The 16,448-nt window shown below is 40.3% G+C and overlaps 1 protein-coding gene across 2 annotated transcripts; it reads left to right on the top strand.

Annotated features, from left to right (window-relative positions):
• Positions 1–532: 532 nt before the first annotated feature.
• Positions 533–13,771, top strand: RB195_015449 (uncharacterized protein; the record flags this gene model as incomplete). 2 transcript variants are annotated; one of them, XM_064206170.1, is made up of 14 exons in its annotated part: positions 533–619; positions 3,292–3,561; positions 4,062–4,157; positions 4,481–4,612; positions 4,666–4,791; positions 5,220–5,318; positions 6,618–6,652; positions 6,962–7,088; positions 7,145–7,261; positions 7,342–7,485; positions 7,575–7,760; positions 8,192–8,264; positions 9,334–9,494; positions 9,596–9,649. In XM_064206170.1, the coding sequence occupies 14 exons, from the start codon at positions 533–535 to the stop codon at positions 9,647–9,649; spliced, it is 1,707 nt and encodes a 568-aa protein (XP_064062052.1). The 2 variants fall into 2 exon arrangements, with proteins under 2 accessions (XP_064062052.1, XP_064062051.1); XM_064206171.1 differs by lacking the exons at positions 533–619; positions 9,596–9,649 and adding exons at positions 13,498–13,559; positions 13,720–13,771 and having other exon boundaries at positions 6,618–6,835; positions 7,536–7,760.
• Positions 13,772–16,448: the final 2,677 nt, after the last annotated feature.

Here is a 16,448-nt window from a genome sequence, read left to right as displayed (position 1 = left end):
AAACATCTAATCAACTATCAACATCCTATAACAACTCTGACTGTTATAGGAGATTTCATATTTTCTTATAGAAATAATTAATAGTGCTGAGCATATTGTATGAAAGCTGCTATAGTAACGTAATGATGTAGTCTTGCTTTGCATCTGCGAACTTTCGACATTTGGCTAAATTAATAACTCCTTAGTGGTCCCGTCCCTGTTAGAGTATCCACTTTCTGCTTGAAAGAAAGCGGCTATTCGTCTTTATTTACTTTTAGCTCGACTGCACCGGTTCTGTGGACATAACCTTATGCGTAGCGTGGGTTAAGTCCACGTGAACGCGAGAAGACCGCTCTTCCACAAGCACTCATTTCGAGATGTTGTTAGTTTTCACATCTGCATTGTGATTTCATGTGGTTATTGAACAGGCTCAGTCGTTCACTTCTACTTTTGCCATCTCGTTCAACCCGCTTGCCTCTGTTATCCGAGCGTCGCTTGGTTTTCATCACAGAAGCAATTCCTGTAGGATTCCTACATATAACGTCGGAAAACCATGGACCTTCTGCGCTTGGTGCACAACAACTCTTTATGTAACAAGATTAGAAAGACAAATGTTTCAAGAACATATCCTGAACATGTGGTATGTTCTTATTAAGATGTACGATTTCAAAATGCGTATCGAACCTGAGATAGCACTCGATATATTTGTACTATATTGATTTCTCTTGCTATTATATATCATCTATTACATTATTCAACGTTATCCGCATATTTGATGATACAGCACTCCGTTGCGGGACCTAGTTGTTCTTCGGGCAAACATTTCCAGGGCTGAAAAGGTACCTCCACTGTATGGTGCACTTAGCCGCAGACGAATTTCTATTGGATAGCCGTATATCCGATAAAAATGTATTGTAGGTTGTATTGAAAAGTAAAAGTGCGCTTTTTCTCCTACACCGTGTTGTATTGTTAGACATTGTGGTTTTCTGAGATTGCTCTGAGAAACCTCTGCTGAGGACCCAACTCAAAACCCAATAACCTGGGCGATCAAGCCGTGGGCTGTTCTCTTCTCTTCACCTTTATGTTGAAGTGAAGTTTTCAAAATAATGGCGAAATCGTTCTACATCGAATCATCAATCGGTGCATATCGACCTTAAAGTTATGTTTGTATGATTTTATTACTTTGTTTCGTTCTGATGAAGCCTCAGGACACTCAAGATTGTCCTCAGAACCCAAATTTTTGACGCGATTGATAGCAGCAAAAGTTTCAGTACCTTTTCTTGTTTTTTCTTTATATGCAGTTATTGGGTACTTGAGCTGTTTTCGGGGATTCTAAAAATAAAAATACGACCCAGAGATTTCTTCGTTTGTTCCGATCCCACCAGCAGATACAAACTGACCGGTGAGATCCGATCTCACCACAGTCAGTTTGTCCGACAATAAATCTAAACTGCGAAATACTGAGAACAAACGTCACATTTTCTTCTACAATATAGTAGGCTGGTAGTTTTCGCTAAAGTAGTCCTTTTTCAGTAATAGCGCTCACTTAGGGTAGCGTAAAACACGTTTTGAATCGTCTCTCAACCAATTGAATAAGCAGGATTGGTTTCGCATTGCTCCACTTACGTATGATTCACAGCTTGTCATTTTTATGCATAATATTCGTCGTGAATGGGAAACAAATGCGTTTACGTAATTTCCAGAATTTTTGTACCCAAGAATCCCTATATTTCTCAACACAGATACGGTAACTGACGTGCAGTTTTGCACTTTTGCTTTGCCTGTTTGACTTCTGCTAGTTTGTTAATTTTGAAATGATCCTTATACAAAGCAGGTAGCACTTCTCTCGAGGGTCCTCTTTAAAAAAAAAACAAGGTTCTCTTCTTGCAACAATTGTGAAGACCTGTGTGTTTACAGCCACTTTATAGGTTAAAGTTAGAAACTTTTTAGTGTAACCCTTCGCCGTAGTGGAATTGGCGATTATTTTCATGTCGCTTTGTTGTCATATATCGTTTAATTTCTACTGCAAGTTCTTTCCGATGTGAATGAGCTCAGTTTCTTCCTTACCTTCGTTTTCCGCGTATAAGTTAGAAACAATTTGTGGCTTTACTTATTGCACGAACTATTGATTCCTTGACTTCTAGGAAGAAGTAAGTTTTTTTTCAATTCAAGTTTGTGAGAAGTCCAATTCTAATTCTCGATTGGAAACCAAAGAAATTACATCTCTCCTTGTTTAGGATCATGACGTTTCAATAATATTTTTCACCTGTAAGCCCGTTTTATTTTCCTCTTATTTTGTGTCAACTTTAAAAAAAATCCATTTGTCAACCCGCTTGTCATGTTGTCGTGCTGCAACACATGTTTATTGGAATATACGATTGTTATATAGTTTCTTTTGCGGTAGTCTGATCCTAATCTCTGTTTCCTAATTTCGTGAACATCGTCGACTACTGGCGCCACTTCAGTCGTTATACCCCCAAAAATTTCCTTTTCTTTGGTCAAACTCGTTTACGTTATTTCTTGTAACTAATTAGCAATTTCTTCCGTGTTGTTATATCAAGCAGGTTTTAAGATGGGAAGCATTACAACCGATCTGACATTTTCAGTAAATCATCGTCTTCATAGGTTTTAAACTATCTGTCGACTTTTTATCTGTGTTCTAAACCAGACACCACCACTATTCTGCTAGTTTTCAACGATACGCTACCTCGAAAACATCAAACACTAATGCGATGATGATGGTGTTTTGCGTTTTAAACTCAAATGAGCAGCCGTAAGCCTATCTCTAAGTCTTTGATGGCAATGATGCAGTCGAAATCCCAGGCAGTAGTTAAGATTGATAGGGTATAAGATTGAACTTAATTAAGTTGTCGCCCTATCTGTAGAAGCAACACAGAATGGCTTGTCATACCTCAGATCCATATTTGTAGGAGAAAGAAGGTGGAATTTATTCTTGCTAGTAGCAGACAGATGGATTTTGTAATTGGAACCGAACCGTGCTAGTCAAGACTGTCAGCACCGTTTTCCATTAACAACGCATCCACAAGAATGTACTCAAAGTTTTACTCAAATTATAAATTGACACCCTTCAGGAGCAGTTTACAGTTTCTAGGAAAACTTTTCAACTGAATGTCTTTCTTTGCTTCGCGTCATTGTTCCATATTTCGAAACAGCTTTCTACTCCCGTTGAACAGGTCAAATAATCTCGAGTAGAATCGTCCTCAAGAATATCTAGGAAATTTAGGGGTAAAATAGCTGATGGCGCCCGTTTTCTCATTTCTTACATTTTTTAACTACGTTCGCTTGTTTCAGATGGGATCGACAGAAGGTGGAGGTGGCGGCGTGGTTGCTGCTGCTGGTGGAGGCGGTCCAGGGTTAGCCAATTCGATGGTAAGCAGCGCATCCGGTGAAGCGCTACATCAGCAGACCGCGGCGTTGACTGCCGGCAGCCCAACAGGAACGGTCCCACATCCTCAACAACACTCTACTGGAAACCAACAATCTGCAGTATGGCCTAACAGCAAAGAACATTACGTGTTGGAGGATGCTATAGGAGTTGGTGCTACAGCTACAGTCTACAAGGTAGGGGCTTGCTGGAGATTTTTTAAATTTCTTTTCGGGTGTAGAAAGGAATCGTAAGGAAAAGGAAATATTTAGATACTAACGAAATTATGATTCTTTGATTATTCACATATAGATTTAGAAGATTCTTAGACAGTACTGTTGGAACAATATGTGTTTGTTTTCATATTAGTGCAAGTTGTGATTTTTATTGTACAAACTGCTATAGCAAAATTACGTATCTATGCCTATCATCTAAGCAGCACGTAGTGGATATAGCTCCAGCAGCGTAACTTGAGCGGAACAATGCTGTTTGTTTTTTCAGTGGGAAATCTGCGGCAGATTTTACGTTACTTTTCGGTATTTCTTCAGGCTTCAAACTGAACCACTAGCTATTTGATAAATGTTCTTATTTCTAAGCAACATCTATACCTTTGTTCTATCCTGATCCCTATCCACTTTTTTTCCAGAAAGTGGAACTCTACAAGATCTTCCATGTAATTTCACATTTGATCTTCTAGGCTATATGTATTCCGCGTAATGAGCGTTGTGCCATCAAGTGTATAAATTTGGAGAAGTGTCAGACATCAGTTGATGAACTCAGTCATGAAATTCAGGTTTGTTTTCCCTTCTAAATTGTTGTTTTCTTTAAACTGACATTGGCACTTAGATTCTTTTTCACCTTCTTTTTTAGCTTGATTTGGGTGATATTGCTATTTTTATATGATTAACACTAGTATCGATTCAATCGGGCACTCCGGTAACCAATGTTAGCGTAGCCGAGTGATTTTGAAAATATTTCTTAATTTCGAGTGGGGAATGAAGAGTTTGCTTTTTTTTTATTGAAGCGCAACACAGAACAAACAAAATAGTTGAACCTCAAGAATTCCCTGGGAGTTTTTTTTCTAATGATTAATTAATAAAATCTCCTTTTCTCTAGGCAATGTCTTTGTGTGCGCATCCAAATGTGGTCAGCTATCATACATCCTTCGTAGTCGGTGAAGAGCTGTGGGTGGTAATGCGACTCCTGAACAGTGGATCAATGTTGGATATTTTGAAAAGGAAGATTAAAGTAGGTTTGAAATTTTCGTTGCGAAGTTATCATTTTTCTATTTGTTTTCTCAGGCGATTGGCAAGGAACAAGCCATGAATGGTGTACTAGAAGAGGCAACTATTGCTACAGTTCTGCGTGAGGTACTGAAAGGTCTCGATTATTTCCATTCTAGTGGACAAATTCATCGCGATATCAAGGTGAGCAAGCAGTGATAGAATAACAAATAGTTTTTTTTAAATAATTTTAATCCATAGAGTCTATTCCCTTCTTTTTACACATCTTATATGCACCACATCATCTTTTTCTACATCTTTGTCGGCTTCTCACCATATTTTTCTCCTTCCAATAGAAGCAATCGAATTCAATGTATCACTAACGACCTTTTTTATACCACTGATGGGTTTAATTTGTGCTTCCCCATTAATGAAAAAAAACATAAGTTATGTAAAGTGATGAAAACTACTTACATTTGTTCAGTTTCATGCGGTACTCTTGCTTTTAGTGAGAATTTCGCGAAATAGCGAAGTAAAATTGAGAAATAGAAGTTTCGTGGTCTAAAACTAAAACGCATGCGTTTTATTTGTTTGTACAGTTTAAGAGATACGTTTAACTTGATAATTTTCAGGCGGGTAATATTCTGATTTCTGATGATGGTACTGTTCAAATAGCTGATTTTGGTGTATCTGGATGGTTAGCATCGTCTGGTGGTGATTTATCGAGACAGGTACGGACTAATTGATGAGTATCGGATCCATGCACGTGAACTGTCGGCTCCAGGAAGTATGCACGAGCAACTCGAGCTGTTTTGTAGTTTTTGTGTTCTGTTCTGTGGCTCAGAGCATTTCAATAATGAACTGCTTAAGTAATTTACAGTCTCCCTGACTGTTTTTTTTTTGCACTAAGAGAGATATTTTCATCAGAAAACTTAGCAAGGTACTAGTGGGCAAAGAGTGAAATTCATTTCTCTTTTCTGTTCGTTTTTCTTTTCGTTTCGAACAATTTTGCACGACCACAAATGTATTGGTCTCTTTACACTAAGGATGCGTTAATCTTTGTCATGTATATTATACTTTCAAAAAGAGGAACTCTCTTGGTTCTTTGCCGTACATCACATGAAAATGGGGCTACTTATGTATCTTAGTGATAACTTCCAAAAATTACCTTTCAGCAAACGCCGCTGTATTACCAATTTACCATCTGAAGGAAGAAAAAAACATTACTGAGAATTCTTAGTAGGGTAGCCTTTTTTCCTTGTTGTTCCAAAAGCTACAAAATGGCGAAAACCTCTGTTGTTTCTACAGCAACTGCGTAAAGATAGAAGAGAGGATAGAGTATCCGCTATGTGACTGTATTTCATTTCACTGAGGGCCAGAAGTCGATTAAAATTGTTCTTAAATTTTTACAGTTCGTCATGATTCATGCATCGTTCATCGTTTCCATCTTTTCGTTATATTCTAGAATACTTTTACTGTTTTTGTTTTTTCTTCTCAACTATAGATCATGACGGCTTGTAAAGTGCAGTCTTGTACTTTTTTTTGCATGTCAATTGCGCTCTGAGCTATAAAACAGCCTAAAATTATGCAGATACCTATGTGTTGCTCATGTCTTACGAATAATGACAACGAATATTTTTTCCTAACTGATGCTTTGTTTCTTTTTTTGGAGTATGAGAAACGCTGCTTTGAAGTAGGTGTTTGAGGCGTTGGCTTTGCGAGAGAGTGAGTGACTTGGTTAGTTTAGTTTCTATATGTCTATGTACAGCTTCTGATCATTAAGCTTTTGATGATTTTGAGTAATTGCTGACAGTTCCGGTGGACGATACGGAGGTGAATGGCGGTAATGGTGGCGTTGCGCAACTTACGTGAATTTAATTCACCATTCCTGGAATTTCTCTCTCCAATCAACGCGCAACGCGGCCACGCCATCCACGTATCGCTCCGTCTCATGCATAGTGGACCGAATCTCTCCAAGCAGACATGCGGTCGAGTTGTCCTCGTGTTCAACACATGTGTTTGCGTTTCAGAAGGTTCGTCACACATTCGTCGGCACACCTTGCTGGTGGGTTTTGGCCTCGTTAATTCGGGGTTACGGTAGGGGGTTAGACGTGGTCGCCCATTTTGCCGATGTCATTTGCACCAAGACTTTTTACAATCCACATGAAATAGGTATCCGTGTAAATTCGCAAGTGATATCAAAAAACGAGCGACCACGTGTGCAACAGGACTGGGTGGGGCGTAAGGGGTGAGGTAGGATGGGAGCAGGGTGGGCGCAGCGCGCGCGCGTTTGGGAGGGAGTAGGCGGGACTTGGGCGGAACTGGACCACGCACCCTAATTGGGACAGCTGGTCCAAGGAGGTTAGTGTTTTAGGATGGCACCAGAGGTGATGGAACAAGTTCAAGGATACGACTTCAAAGCTGATATTTGGAGTTTGGGAATTCTTGCTATTGAGTTGGCGACAGGAACAGCTCCCTATCACAAATTTCCTCCAATGAAGGTAAGTTGCACTCTGTGCGTTTAAAAATATCATTTGTTCAAACAACTGTTATGTAGGTGTTGATGCTCACTTTGCAAAATGATCCGCCCACGTTGGAAACAAACGCCGAAAGAAAAGATCAGTACAAGAACTATGGAAAATCATTCCGTACACTGATTAAAGACTGTCTGCAGGTTTGTGAACATAACTGTGATTTCACTTTACATGTATGCTTAGTCTTTACTGGAGTTGAACAATTTGAGTCCTCCTTCAGAAGGATCCAGCGAAGCGACCCACTGCAGCTGAGCTGCTGAAGTACTCATTTTTCAAGAAAGCAAAAGATCGCAAATATCTTGTGCATGCTTTAATCGAGAATCTTGCCGCAGTGCCAGTTATAAGTCACCACAGCGCAAAGAAGGTACGATTGACTTGTTCTGCGAAATTAGACCTTGGTTTGCTCTTTTTTAGACTTTCCTTTCATTCACTTTTGACTACATTACACTACAGGTAGCATCTGGTAAACTTCGCAAGGATAAAGATGGTAACTGGGAGTTCGAGTACGATTCGCCACCTGGCAGTGAGTCGAGCGATGAAGAGGAGCCGCGAAGAGCTCCACTTTCTTCCGAAGGCAACGCTGAAAATGTTCCAGCTGGCGGTGCTGAGGCTGGCGCCCCTGGCGAAACGCTCAATCTTGTGGGTTTATTTTCTATATGAACTTTTGTTTTTCTTAAATATTATTTTTTTTTCCCCTGGAACCTTCCTCCCCTTAATTACGTTGCTTGGGCTTTCAAATAGGTGGTTTCAGTAGGGGCTTATTGTTCCTTTTTTTTGCTACTTTTTCCATTCTCTTGTAACTCGCGTTCAAATCTCAGAAAATTAAATGGTGAGATTACTTCTTATCTCGGGTTGTAATGCATTGTGCAATACATGATGTTGGAGTAGAGTACTTCGTAAGTTGGGAGTTTCTAAGACTCACTTTGTCTGAACATGTACGTTTATTAAGGAGTGAAAGAAGCCGAAATGATTAATTTTATTCAGTTAAATGCGATTAGAGTGCGTCTATCATTGTGGTGGGGCCGTAGAGCTGTTCAGAGTTCTCTGTATAATTTGACTATAATTCGTAGGTTTTACGTGTGAGGAATCAGCAGCGTGAACTAAATGACATCAAATTTGACTACACCCGAAGTGCGGATACAGGTACGTGTAATCTGTAATTATTTGTAGCTGTTTCCTTTCCTTTCATTTCTTTTGATTTTTGTTTTTTTGTTCTCTCTAAGTTACATTGCTGTTGTTAAATTTGATAGGTATAGCCCTAAGAGATAGATGGTAGCATTAGCCGTGTGGGTTCTGGTGAGGCAACACGGGGTTTTCCTAGGAAAAGCCACTAAGTTTTAGGATTGCATGACTAAGTTCGGGAGTTCGCTCAGTTTTGTCGTAGTGAACTCCGAGTACTACTATCTGCAGAACTCTCACTCTTTAAGTCAGATTATGACACGATCATAATAGTATGCGAGACAACAATGAGATAGACTGCTGAAGATGTCTGCACCTTAAGCTCATTGTCGCCTTCGTGTATTGATATGCTCATCTACTGATCCAATTTTAAAAGGAGAAAGTTCTTTTGTTACCATTCTCGGAAGTCATCACGCTGAGCGCTATACTTATTTATCCGGAACACCGTAAATAAATGTGTTCACGTCCGAGCGTGGGGTTGAGTGCATATTCCTTGAATGGTCTCTGCTAGATTTGACTAACAAAAGCGCGCGATTATGGAACGTACCGACCTCGAAAATTGGAGTTCTGTGGTAGTCAGCTGGATCGCCGTTTACAACAAATAATACCGAAGCATTCTAAAAACTTTGCATAAAAAGTTGAGTCAAAAACTCTTTGAAAACTTCATCTCTTTGATTTTTTTTTCAATTGTTGGATACGAAGTAGGATATGCTAGTAGGCATTAAGAAAGGAGCATGTATTGTTCTCGGATTTTTCTGCTGTTTTGGAGCAGCCATTTCGAGTTTCCTTGTTTTGTGCACAAGAGCGCATTTCTTTCAAGGGTTAGGGTCTTCATAAATCTAGGCAATGGGTAGAGCCACTTCTAGTTTACTAATTCATAACCCAAATAAATTCCCCTTCACAGTAGTAGCATTGCAAACTTGCCGTTACTGCTAAGTTTCATTTCCAGCGGATAGTTCATGAAGGTTTTCAGTTTGCGAGAAGTGTGGAGGACAAACTGAGTAAATAGCCATCCAAATATATTTTGTTTCAGTAGAAGGCATCGCTCACGAGTTGGTTACTGCTGAACTAATCGATTGCCACGATCTAGTGATCGTAGCAGCAAATCTTCAGAAACTCATCGATCTCGCGGAGCAGAAAAGCGATAAACGATCGGTGACGTTTGCACTGAACTCGGGTGTCGCTCCAAACGAGGTACATATCTATGTTTTTAATAGCTGTTTTATCAGTATATAGTTTTTAGTTGTCTTTGCACCCACTTTATTCTAGATTAATACCTATGGCTACATGTTTAGGTTCCTGACGAGCGTACGCTGACGGGTTTCGCTCAGATATCATTGATTGACTAAATTCTACACCATGATCTACATGATGCCATCACTTGACCTGCTATTTTTCGTATTTGCTTACTCGATTCCACGTACTCATCCAACCAAAACTTTTTTCGATTTCTCGCTGAAAATTCCTGTCTTCTCTACTTGTTACTGACTTTTGAACTGTTGGTTTTTGTGTCGCAGTAGCTTTACGCTCCCCATTTCCACGTTTTTCGCTTAGTTTTAACATCCCTGACCCTCTATTTCCTTACCCTTCCCTCCTATTCAGATTTTCTGATCGTCATCTAAATGGTTTCGATTGCTGAAAGTGCTCTTCTTCAACCAAACATGTGGTTCAATGTGGCCGGTCACTAGTTAATTCAATGGATAGAGATAACTACGTTAAAGCTCTGATTTACTCGGTTTTTTCTGCCTATTATTAGTAAGGTTATACATGGACGTCATGTAAGCCTAGCTGGGCGGCTTTTCGACGTGCTTTGAGGGGATGGTGCGAAAGCTTTAATTTGGTCTTCGTGAACAATGATGTCATCCTAAGTTTTTCTTGAAATTAGACCAGTGTAGTTAGGTTTTCTCGATTAACATAACGTTCCTTTCGTGTTTTGCGCTGTTATGAGCGATCATATCAACGGTTAAGAAGCGAAGGAATACGTAAGTCGAAAAATGCTTGTTATTTCTTAGACGAAAACCAAAAACAATAGAGCAATGACACCAAGCGTATCCGCTAATCCTCTGAAAAAGCTGTACTCGTTTATGCGCATCATCGTTAGCTGCTTCGAAACGTTCATGTCCCATATGGATATAGCGTAATTGTGGGTTTTTGCTTGCTCACCATTTCATACTGTTTCCCCAAATTATGTGAGATTCCTCTGAGAGAAGCAGTTTAAACGCTTATGCACGTCATGTCCGTAACTACGTATTTCATTTGTACACTAGGTTTGAATTCATTAGTAAAAAGTCGTATACCCTTTCGCCCTCTGAATACTTTCGCTTGTCTCTAATTCGCTCAGCAGTTATTCCTATTTTTGAGAAGTTTGAAATTTCGCGCAGGTTTATTGTGTTGATTGTACGTTGGGTTTTTATCACAAGTTCTGTAAGTTATATGTGATTTTAATGAAAGAATTTTATGGTGTACAATTCTAGTTTTATTCTTCTATTTTTCTTTCATAGCGTGTCTCATATTTCAAGTGTTCCTGAACAGTAGTGATCGATTTACACAGTTCCTGTCAATGAGATTCTTCTGGAAAATCACGGTACTACTCTATATTCCAACTTAGTAGAGAAGAGCCGTGCCGAATGGGCTTGTGTTCTGAGGATATTGACACGTACTTGAGAACGGTGAGATGACTTTGATATAACATGAACCACCAAAATATTCGTAACAAAAACAACATGACATTTCAAATAGTAGACTAAAGGGAAAAGCGTTAGCGAACTATTTGACTCTTAAACAACCCAAGTTGTATGTTCATATGAATTTAGGGCTGTTGTTGTTCCGTTAAGAAAATGATGTAACAAAGTACGAGTTCAGACTCTTACATTAAAAAAAATTGCTTCAATGTGAGAATTATACAAATGGGAACCGTAGTGGACTGGAAAAATGCCTTGGATACAAAATGTGACACTACTTGTGTGGTGTGCAAATCGAATCAGTTATATAAATGAAGGAGGAGTTCAAAAAGAGGACGGAAATTTAAAGTAGTTAGGAAACTGAAAAAGTGAATCGGTCAGTTGATAGTGGAGAAGGAAGTGAAACTTATATAAAGTACCTCTAATAATCATAAATATGTTACTTCTATTAGCAGTTTTAGTACGTTTCTGTAGTGTATTCCAATCACTTGATTTCTTTCTAATTCATCTATTATAATCAATCTAATATATATATATATATATATATATATATATATATATATATATATATAAGCCAAGATACACCCAAGTTATATACATGGTTTTAAAGTGATCAAAAACCCTCAAAATGACCACCCTCTTCCCTTCCTTGCTGAGTTCACATTAAATGAAAAAATGAATAAAATGAGGAGAAAATGAACGTAAGAAACAAATGAATTTAAAAAAATAAAAGCATAATTGCGTGCAAATTAGAAACAGCACTCTCGAAGTTGTGAACCTTTTGTCGATAATACAATTGGCTGCGGGTATGTAGCACAGGTCGAGAAGATTTGAACTGTGGTGCAATTCCTCAAGCAGTTATGTATAGTTGGGTCAAAACGACATGAAGCACGGACCGTTGCGTAAGTGGCCGCGCTCGGAAGCAGTGCGGTGGAGGCCGCGGTTGGAATCGAGGTGGGACCATGGCGAACAGCAGAGGTGGGTGACGGTAGCGAGGATCCTTACACGATCCCAACCGCTACGCTCCACCGCTCCCTTCGAGCGCAGCCGCTTGCGGCGCTGTCCGTGCTTCATGTCGTCTTGACCCAACTATAAGATCCTACTCAGCTTGTGTGGCGCTGCGAAACTGAACAAGTACTCACCGTAAGCGCACAGTTTATGTAATTGCTTTCCGGTCTGGAGGTTGACCTGAGTGTAACACCAAAAACTGTTTGATCTAAAACTCCTTACTTCCGTGTTACGTTTCGTTATCGACCCTTCATCTGCACTAAGCGAATTTGTCGTAGATGTACTGCAGGACAGTCACCTGTCGCTTCAAGGTCGTAGCGTTAGCTGAGCACAAGGATAGGAAGTTTGCGGACTTTTCTTGAATTCGTAGAAAAATAGAAAGGAGAAGGAAAGACCATATCATAAGTCTGTCCTCAGATCTGTTTAGATGGGGTGCCTAGACTTTTGAGGCGATAAAGTGTAAGCATGAATCTGAACTCGGTATCAAATTTAGTGTTGGTTTAAAAGGTTTGTTGAAAGTTTTACTTAAAGCATTGGTAATTTCTGTACGTAAACTGCAAGGTGTGTGGATTCACCTATTTCATTGCCCTGATTAATGAGGATCTGTTTGCTCATACAACAAATCCTAGTTAGTCGTCACAACTTCTATGCATGTAAATCATGATAGAAATACTATGTTTTGCCCGCATGCATTGAAAGTTCAAGTTCAATATGTATGAACCACCGAATACAAGGTCCAAAGCCAGTATAGTCGGGTTAAAACGACATGAATCAGGAGTGTAGTTGCGGTGCATTTACGTACGCGCTCGAAACGGCGCGACAGAGACAGCAGTCGGGACCGGGGTGGCGCCGTCACAAAACGCTCAAAATCGCCACAGTCGGTAGAATCGTTGTACCATCTGCTGTATTTCATTAGATTCGAAACACACACTTTAGAAGCGTTTAGCACGATAAAAGCTTCATTGAATATGCATTAGTGGTCCTTTTAGCATAGTAGAGGCGAGTATAAAACAGCGACTAGCATTAGATAACTGTGCATTCGTTTCTCCTAGTTGTACCAGGTGGGAAATTCTATAATTCACAGACTACTGTGAAACCCGTAAAACTTTAAGTTTTTCGATCTCTTTCGATGCTGTGCCTTGTCCGCGTTACTTTGCAAATCACACCACACTGATTAAAACGATTTTTGCTTACTTCGCACTCCAACAGTGGATCCTTTTATCGCTGGGAAAAAATAGAAAATATTAATGATTCGTTCATACAAAAAGGATCATCTGTGACTATCGCAATCTCTCCGGGAGCTGAAACCTCTCAGCCGAAGACTTGTGATCATAGCGGTTAACAATTGTTGGCGATGTTTTAGAAATTATGAGTTGTACCTCGCATATTTCTGTACCGGTAAAATAGAATAGAAGGTGGTGTCTTTAGATAACTATTCTTTTTTCACGTTTATTTTGTCCGAGGTGAAGATAAAAGAAAACTAATTCAAGGTTACCTGTTAGTTTTAGATGAAGTTCTACAACGTTGTGTCATTTCTGCTGCTGTTTGTGCTCGTCGCCGTCAGTGGAAAGTACGAGAATTTCCTAATTTTTTCATTGTAAAAAAAATCGGGTTAACTAAGGACCTTCGAACAGGTCATAATTTTAGTCTAATTGGCACCTTAATGCTCTAGGTTTCTACCATACCGTGGAAAAGAAGTGAACTTGTTAACTAAGAATTTCACATTGCAGGCCATCTCCAATTTTTGGGGCCACTCCACCAGGAGCAAAGATATCCGGATAGAGAGACGTACAGAAAAAGCGAATGAATAATTTTTTGTTCTTGTGTTTTCAAGACATAAAGTCGAAACGAAATGAGCTGCATCATGCCTTCCGCACTTTTTTGTAGCGACGTGATGAGTTTTATTTGCGGCAGTGAATATAGAACTACCGTAAAGGTGCATGGGGATTTAGACCTGAACGCCAACTCATCCTTGCCCTGAAGGTGCAACAAAATTAATTGTTCTGTATCTTTGGAAAGGAGCACTCTCTACTATCCTGCTACTGCCCGTAGCCTCGCAAATGATGCAAACAGATACAAAACACTCGAAATCGTTGCAGGACTCACTGCACCGCCTGTTGTACTTGAATAGATGCGGAACATTAATACACGTTTTAGAAACATACAGGATGACAGTTGACGTTAATGCCGTAACCCTGCAACTCTGCAAATCTGATGCCGATAAGGATTCTCTTCTCCGTCTCACTGTAACTGGAGTTACTTGCGATGAGTGTTCGGATGACGCAGCGTGTCACTAAAGTCTGACAAAAGTGATGTGTTCTCTCTGCCTTCAAAAGTGAGTGCACTGCCAGAAAGCAGCACATATGCGTTGTGTGGAACCGTTTATACAAGTCTGATTGCGACCTGTTCTGTCGTCCAGCATATCGCCAAAGCTTGCATGTTTCTAAGATGCTACAGAAAGAAAAAAAAAGAAACTAGCAAAGAATTGCAAGTTCACATCCTTCGAAACTTTTGTGCCTTTCTAGCCGAGTCATTGAAAATATATGTGCTTTTCCTCAATAATGTTTATTCATCGAGCTACTATATGTAAAATCAAATTCTCTGTCACTGAATCAGATGATCGATCAACGAGATATTGTATCATGTATGGAGAGTACATCAAGTTTGGTTCCTATGTACCCCCTTCTTGGATCTTTTTGTTGCTTCCGTAGCCTATGGCTTAGCAGCCGAATAAACGCCTCATACGCCACCTCTTTCTTGGAGCAGAACAATTGGCGACCACGGCAACCCACGACCAATCAACCTGCACCGTCTGCAACGTAGTGCCAACTCGACTGCTACGCCAGTTCAATCAACCGCACTCGACGCCTCTCCACCTTCAATAAATGTCACGCCCCGACAGCGTCGTCCTTCGCCGTCAAATCGGGTTCTTCAAAAAACGACTCCAGCGGTACTGCTCCTCCTCCGCCGTCACTCTCACCGACCACCACATTCAATCTGACAAGTGCAACTTTGAACACATAACCAAACTGCACGACGAGTGGACGCACCTACAGCTGTCCGAAGCAGGCGAGCAGAAAATTTTGTGTATAAGCCAAGATACACGCACGTTATATACATGGTTTTAAAGTGATCAAAAACCCTGAAAAAAAAAACAAAAAATGCAATAAAATGAGGAGAACATGAACGCAAGAAACAAATAAATTTAAAAAAATAAAAGCATAATTGCGTGCAAATTAGAAACAGGAGATTAATGAGGATCTGTTTGCTCATACAACAAATCCTAGTTAGTCGTCACAACTTCTATGCATATAAATCATGATAGAAATACTATATTTTGCCCGCGTGCATTGAAAGTTCAAGTTCAATATGTATGAACCACCGAATACAAGGTCCAAAGCCAGTATAGTCGGGTTAAAACGACATGAATCAGGAGTGTAGCTGCGGTGCATTTACGTACGCGCTCGAAACGGCGCGACAGAGGCAGCAGTCGGGACCGGGGTGGCGCCGTCACAAAATGCAGTGATTTACGGTGTGCCAACAATTGTTTCACCATGCTCCCAGCCACTACGCTCCACCGAAGCGCCTTGAGAGAAGCCGCGGACGCAATTGCGTATTGTGCAGTGGCGTAAGCAGTTGCGCTCGAAGCGGTGCGGTGGAGACAATGAAGTACAACAATGGACAGTGGTAGCAGGGGTCTTCACTCAATCCTGACCGCTGCGCTCGACCGCACCGCTTCGACCGCAACCACTTACGCAACTGCACCGTGCTTCATGTCATTTTAACTCTACTATACCGTCCCGGCTGCTCCCTCTCTTAATTAACCCCTAAGTCCTTCACCAGTACGTGAACCTGACAGGTTCATACCATGACACAGTGTCGGAAGATCAATTTTGGGAGGAATCTTTCAGCTTGCTTTCGTTAAAAGGAGTCCAGTGTATCATGAAATTGACATAACGTGGAAACCTGAAGAAAAACAGAGTTCAAGGTGGGGGTTACGAATAAGAGCGTGCCCTCGAAAAGTTTCTCCTAATTGTTATTAAAAAAACGGCGTTCTCCCACGTAAGTTGAAACGCGCCGCAACTGTGGTCGAGGATAAATAAGGTCTCCTCAGCAGCCTAATCATATAAAAGCAATGAACGGGCTGCTGAGAGACCCAAAGCATGTAGAAGGGTGGGGCATTCTAACGTACCTAGTAAGAATTGAGGCGATTCCCACACCGTTTTTTTAGGACGATGAAAGGGTCACGCTAATATTCGTAATCTACATCCGGAACTCTATATTTTCCATCAGGTTCCCACCCTGCGTCAATTTCGTGATACCCTGCCTTTTTTTTTGTTGCAGAAAGTGATCAGATGACTATTCAGTTATATCATTCTTGTGGTTGCGCACATTTACAGTGTATTAACGGTGTCTGATGTTACTGCGCCTATGTGTAGTTTTCTGCTTCTTCAACTTC

The sequence above is a fragment of the Necator americanus genome, chromosome V (assembly GCF_031761385.1).
Source record: "Necator americanus strain Aroian chromosome V, whole genome shotgun sequence".
Lineage (NCBI taxonomy): Eukaryota > Metazoa > Nematoda > Chromadorea > Rhabditida > Ancylostomatidae > Necator > Necator americanus.
The sequence above is the reverse complement of the archived record's forward strand: the minus strand, read 5'-3'. Positions and strand labels throughout refer to the sequence as shown.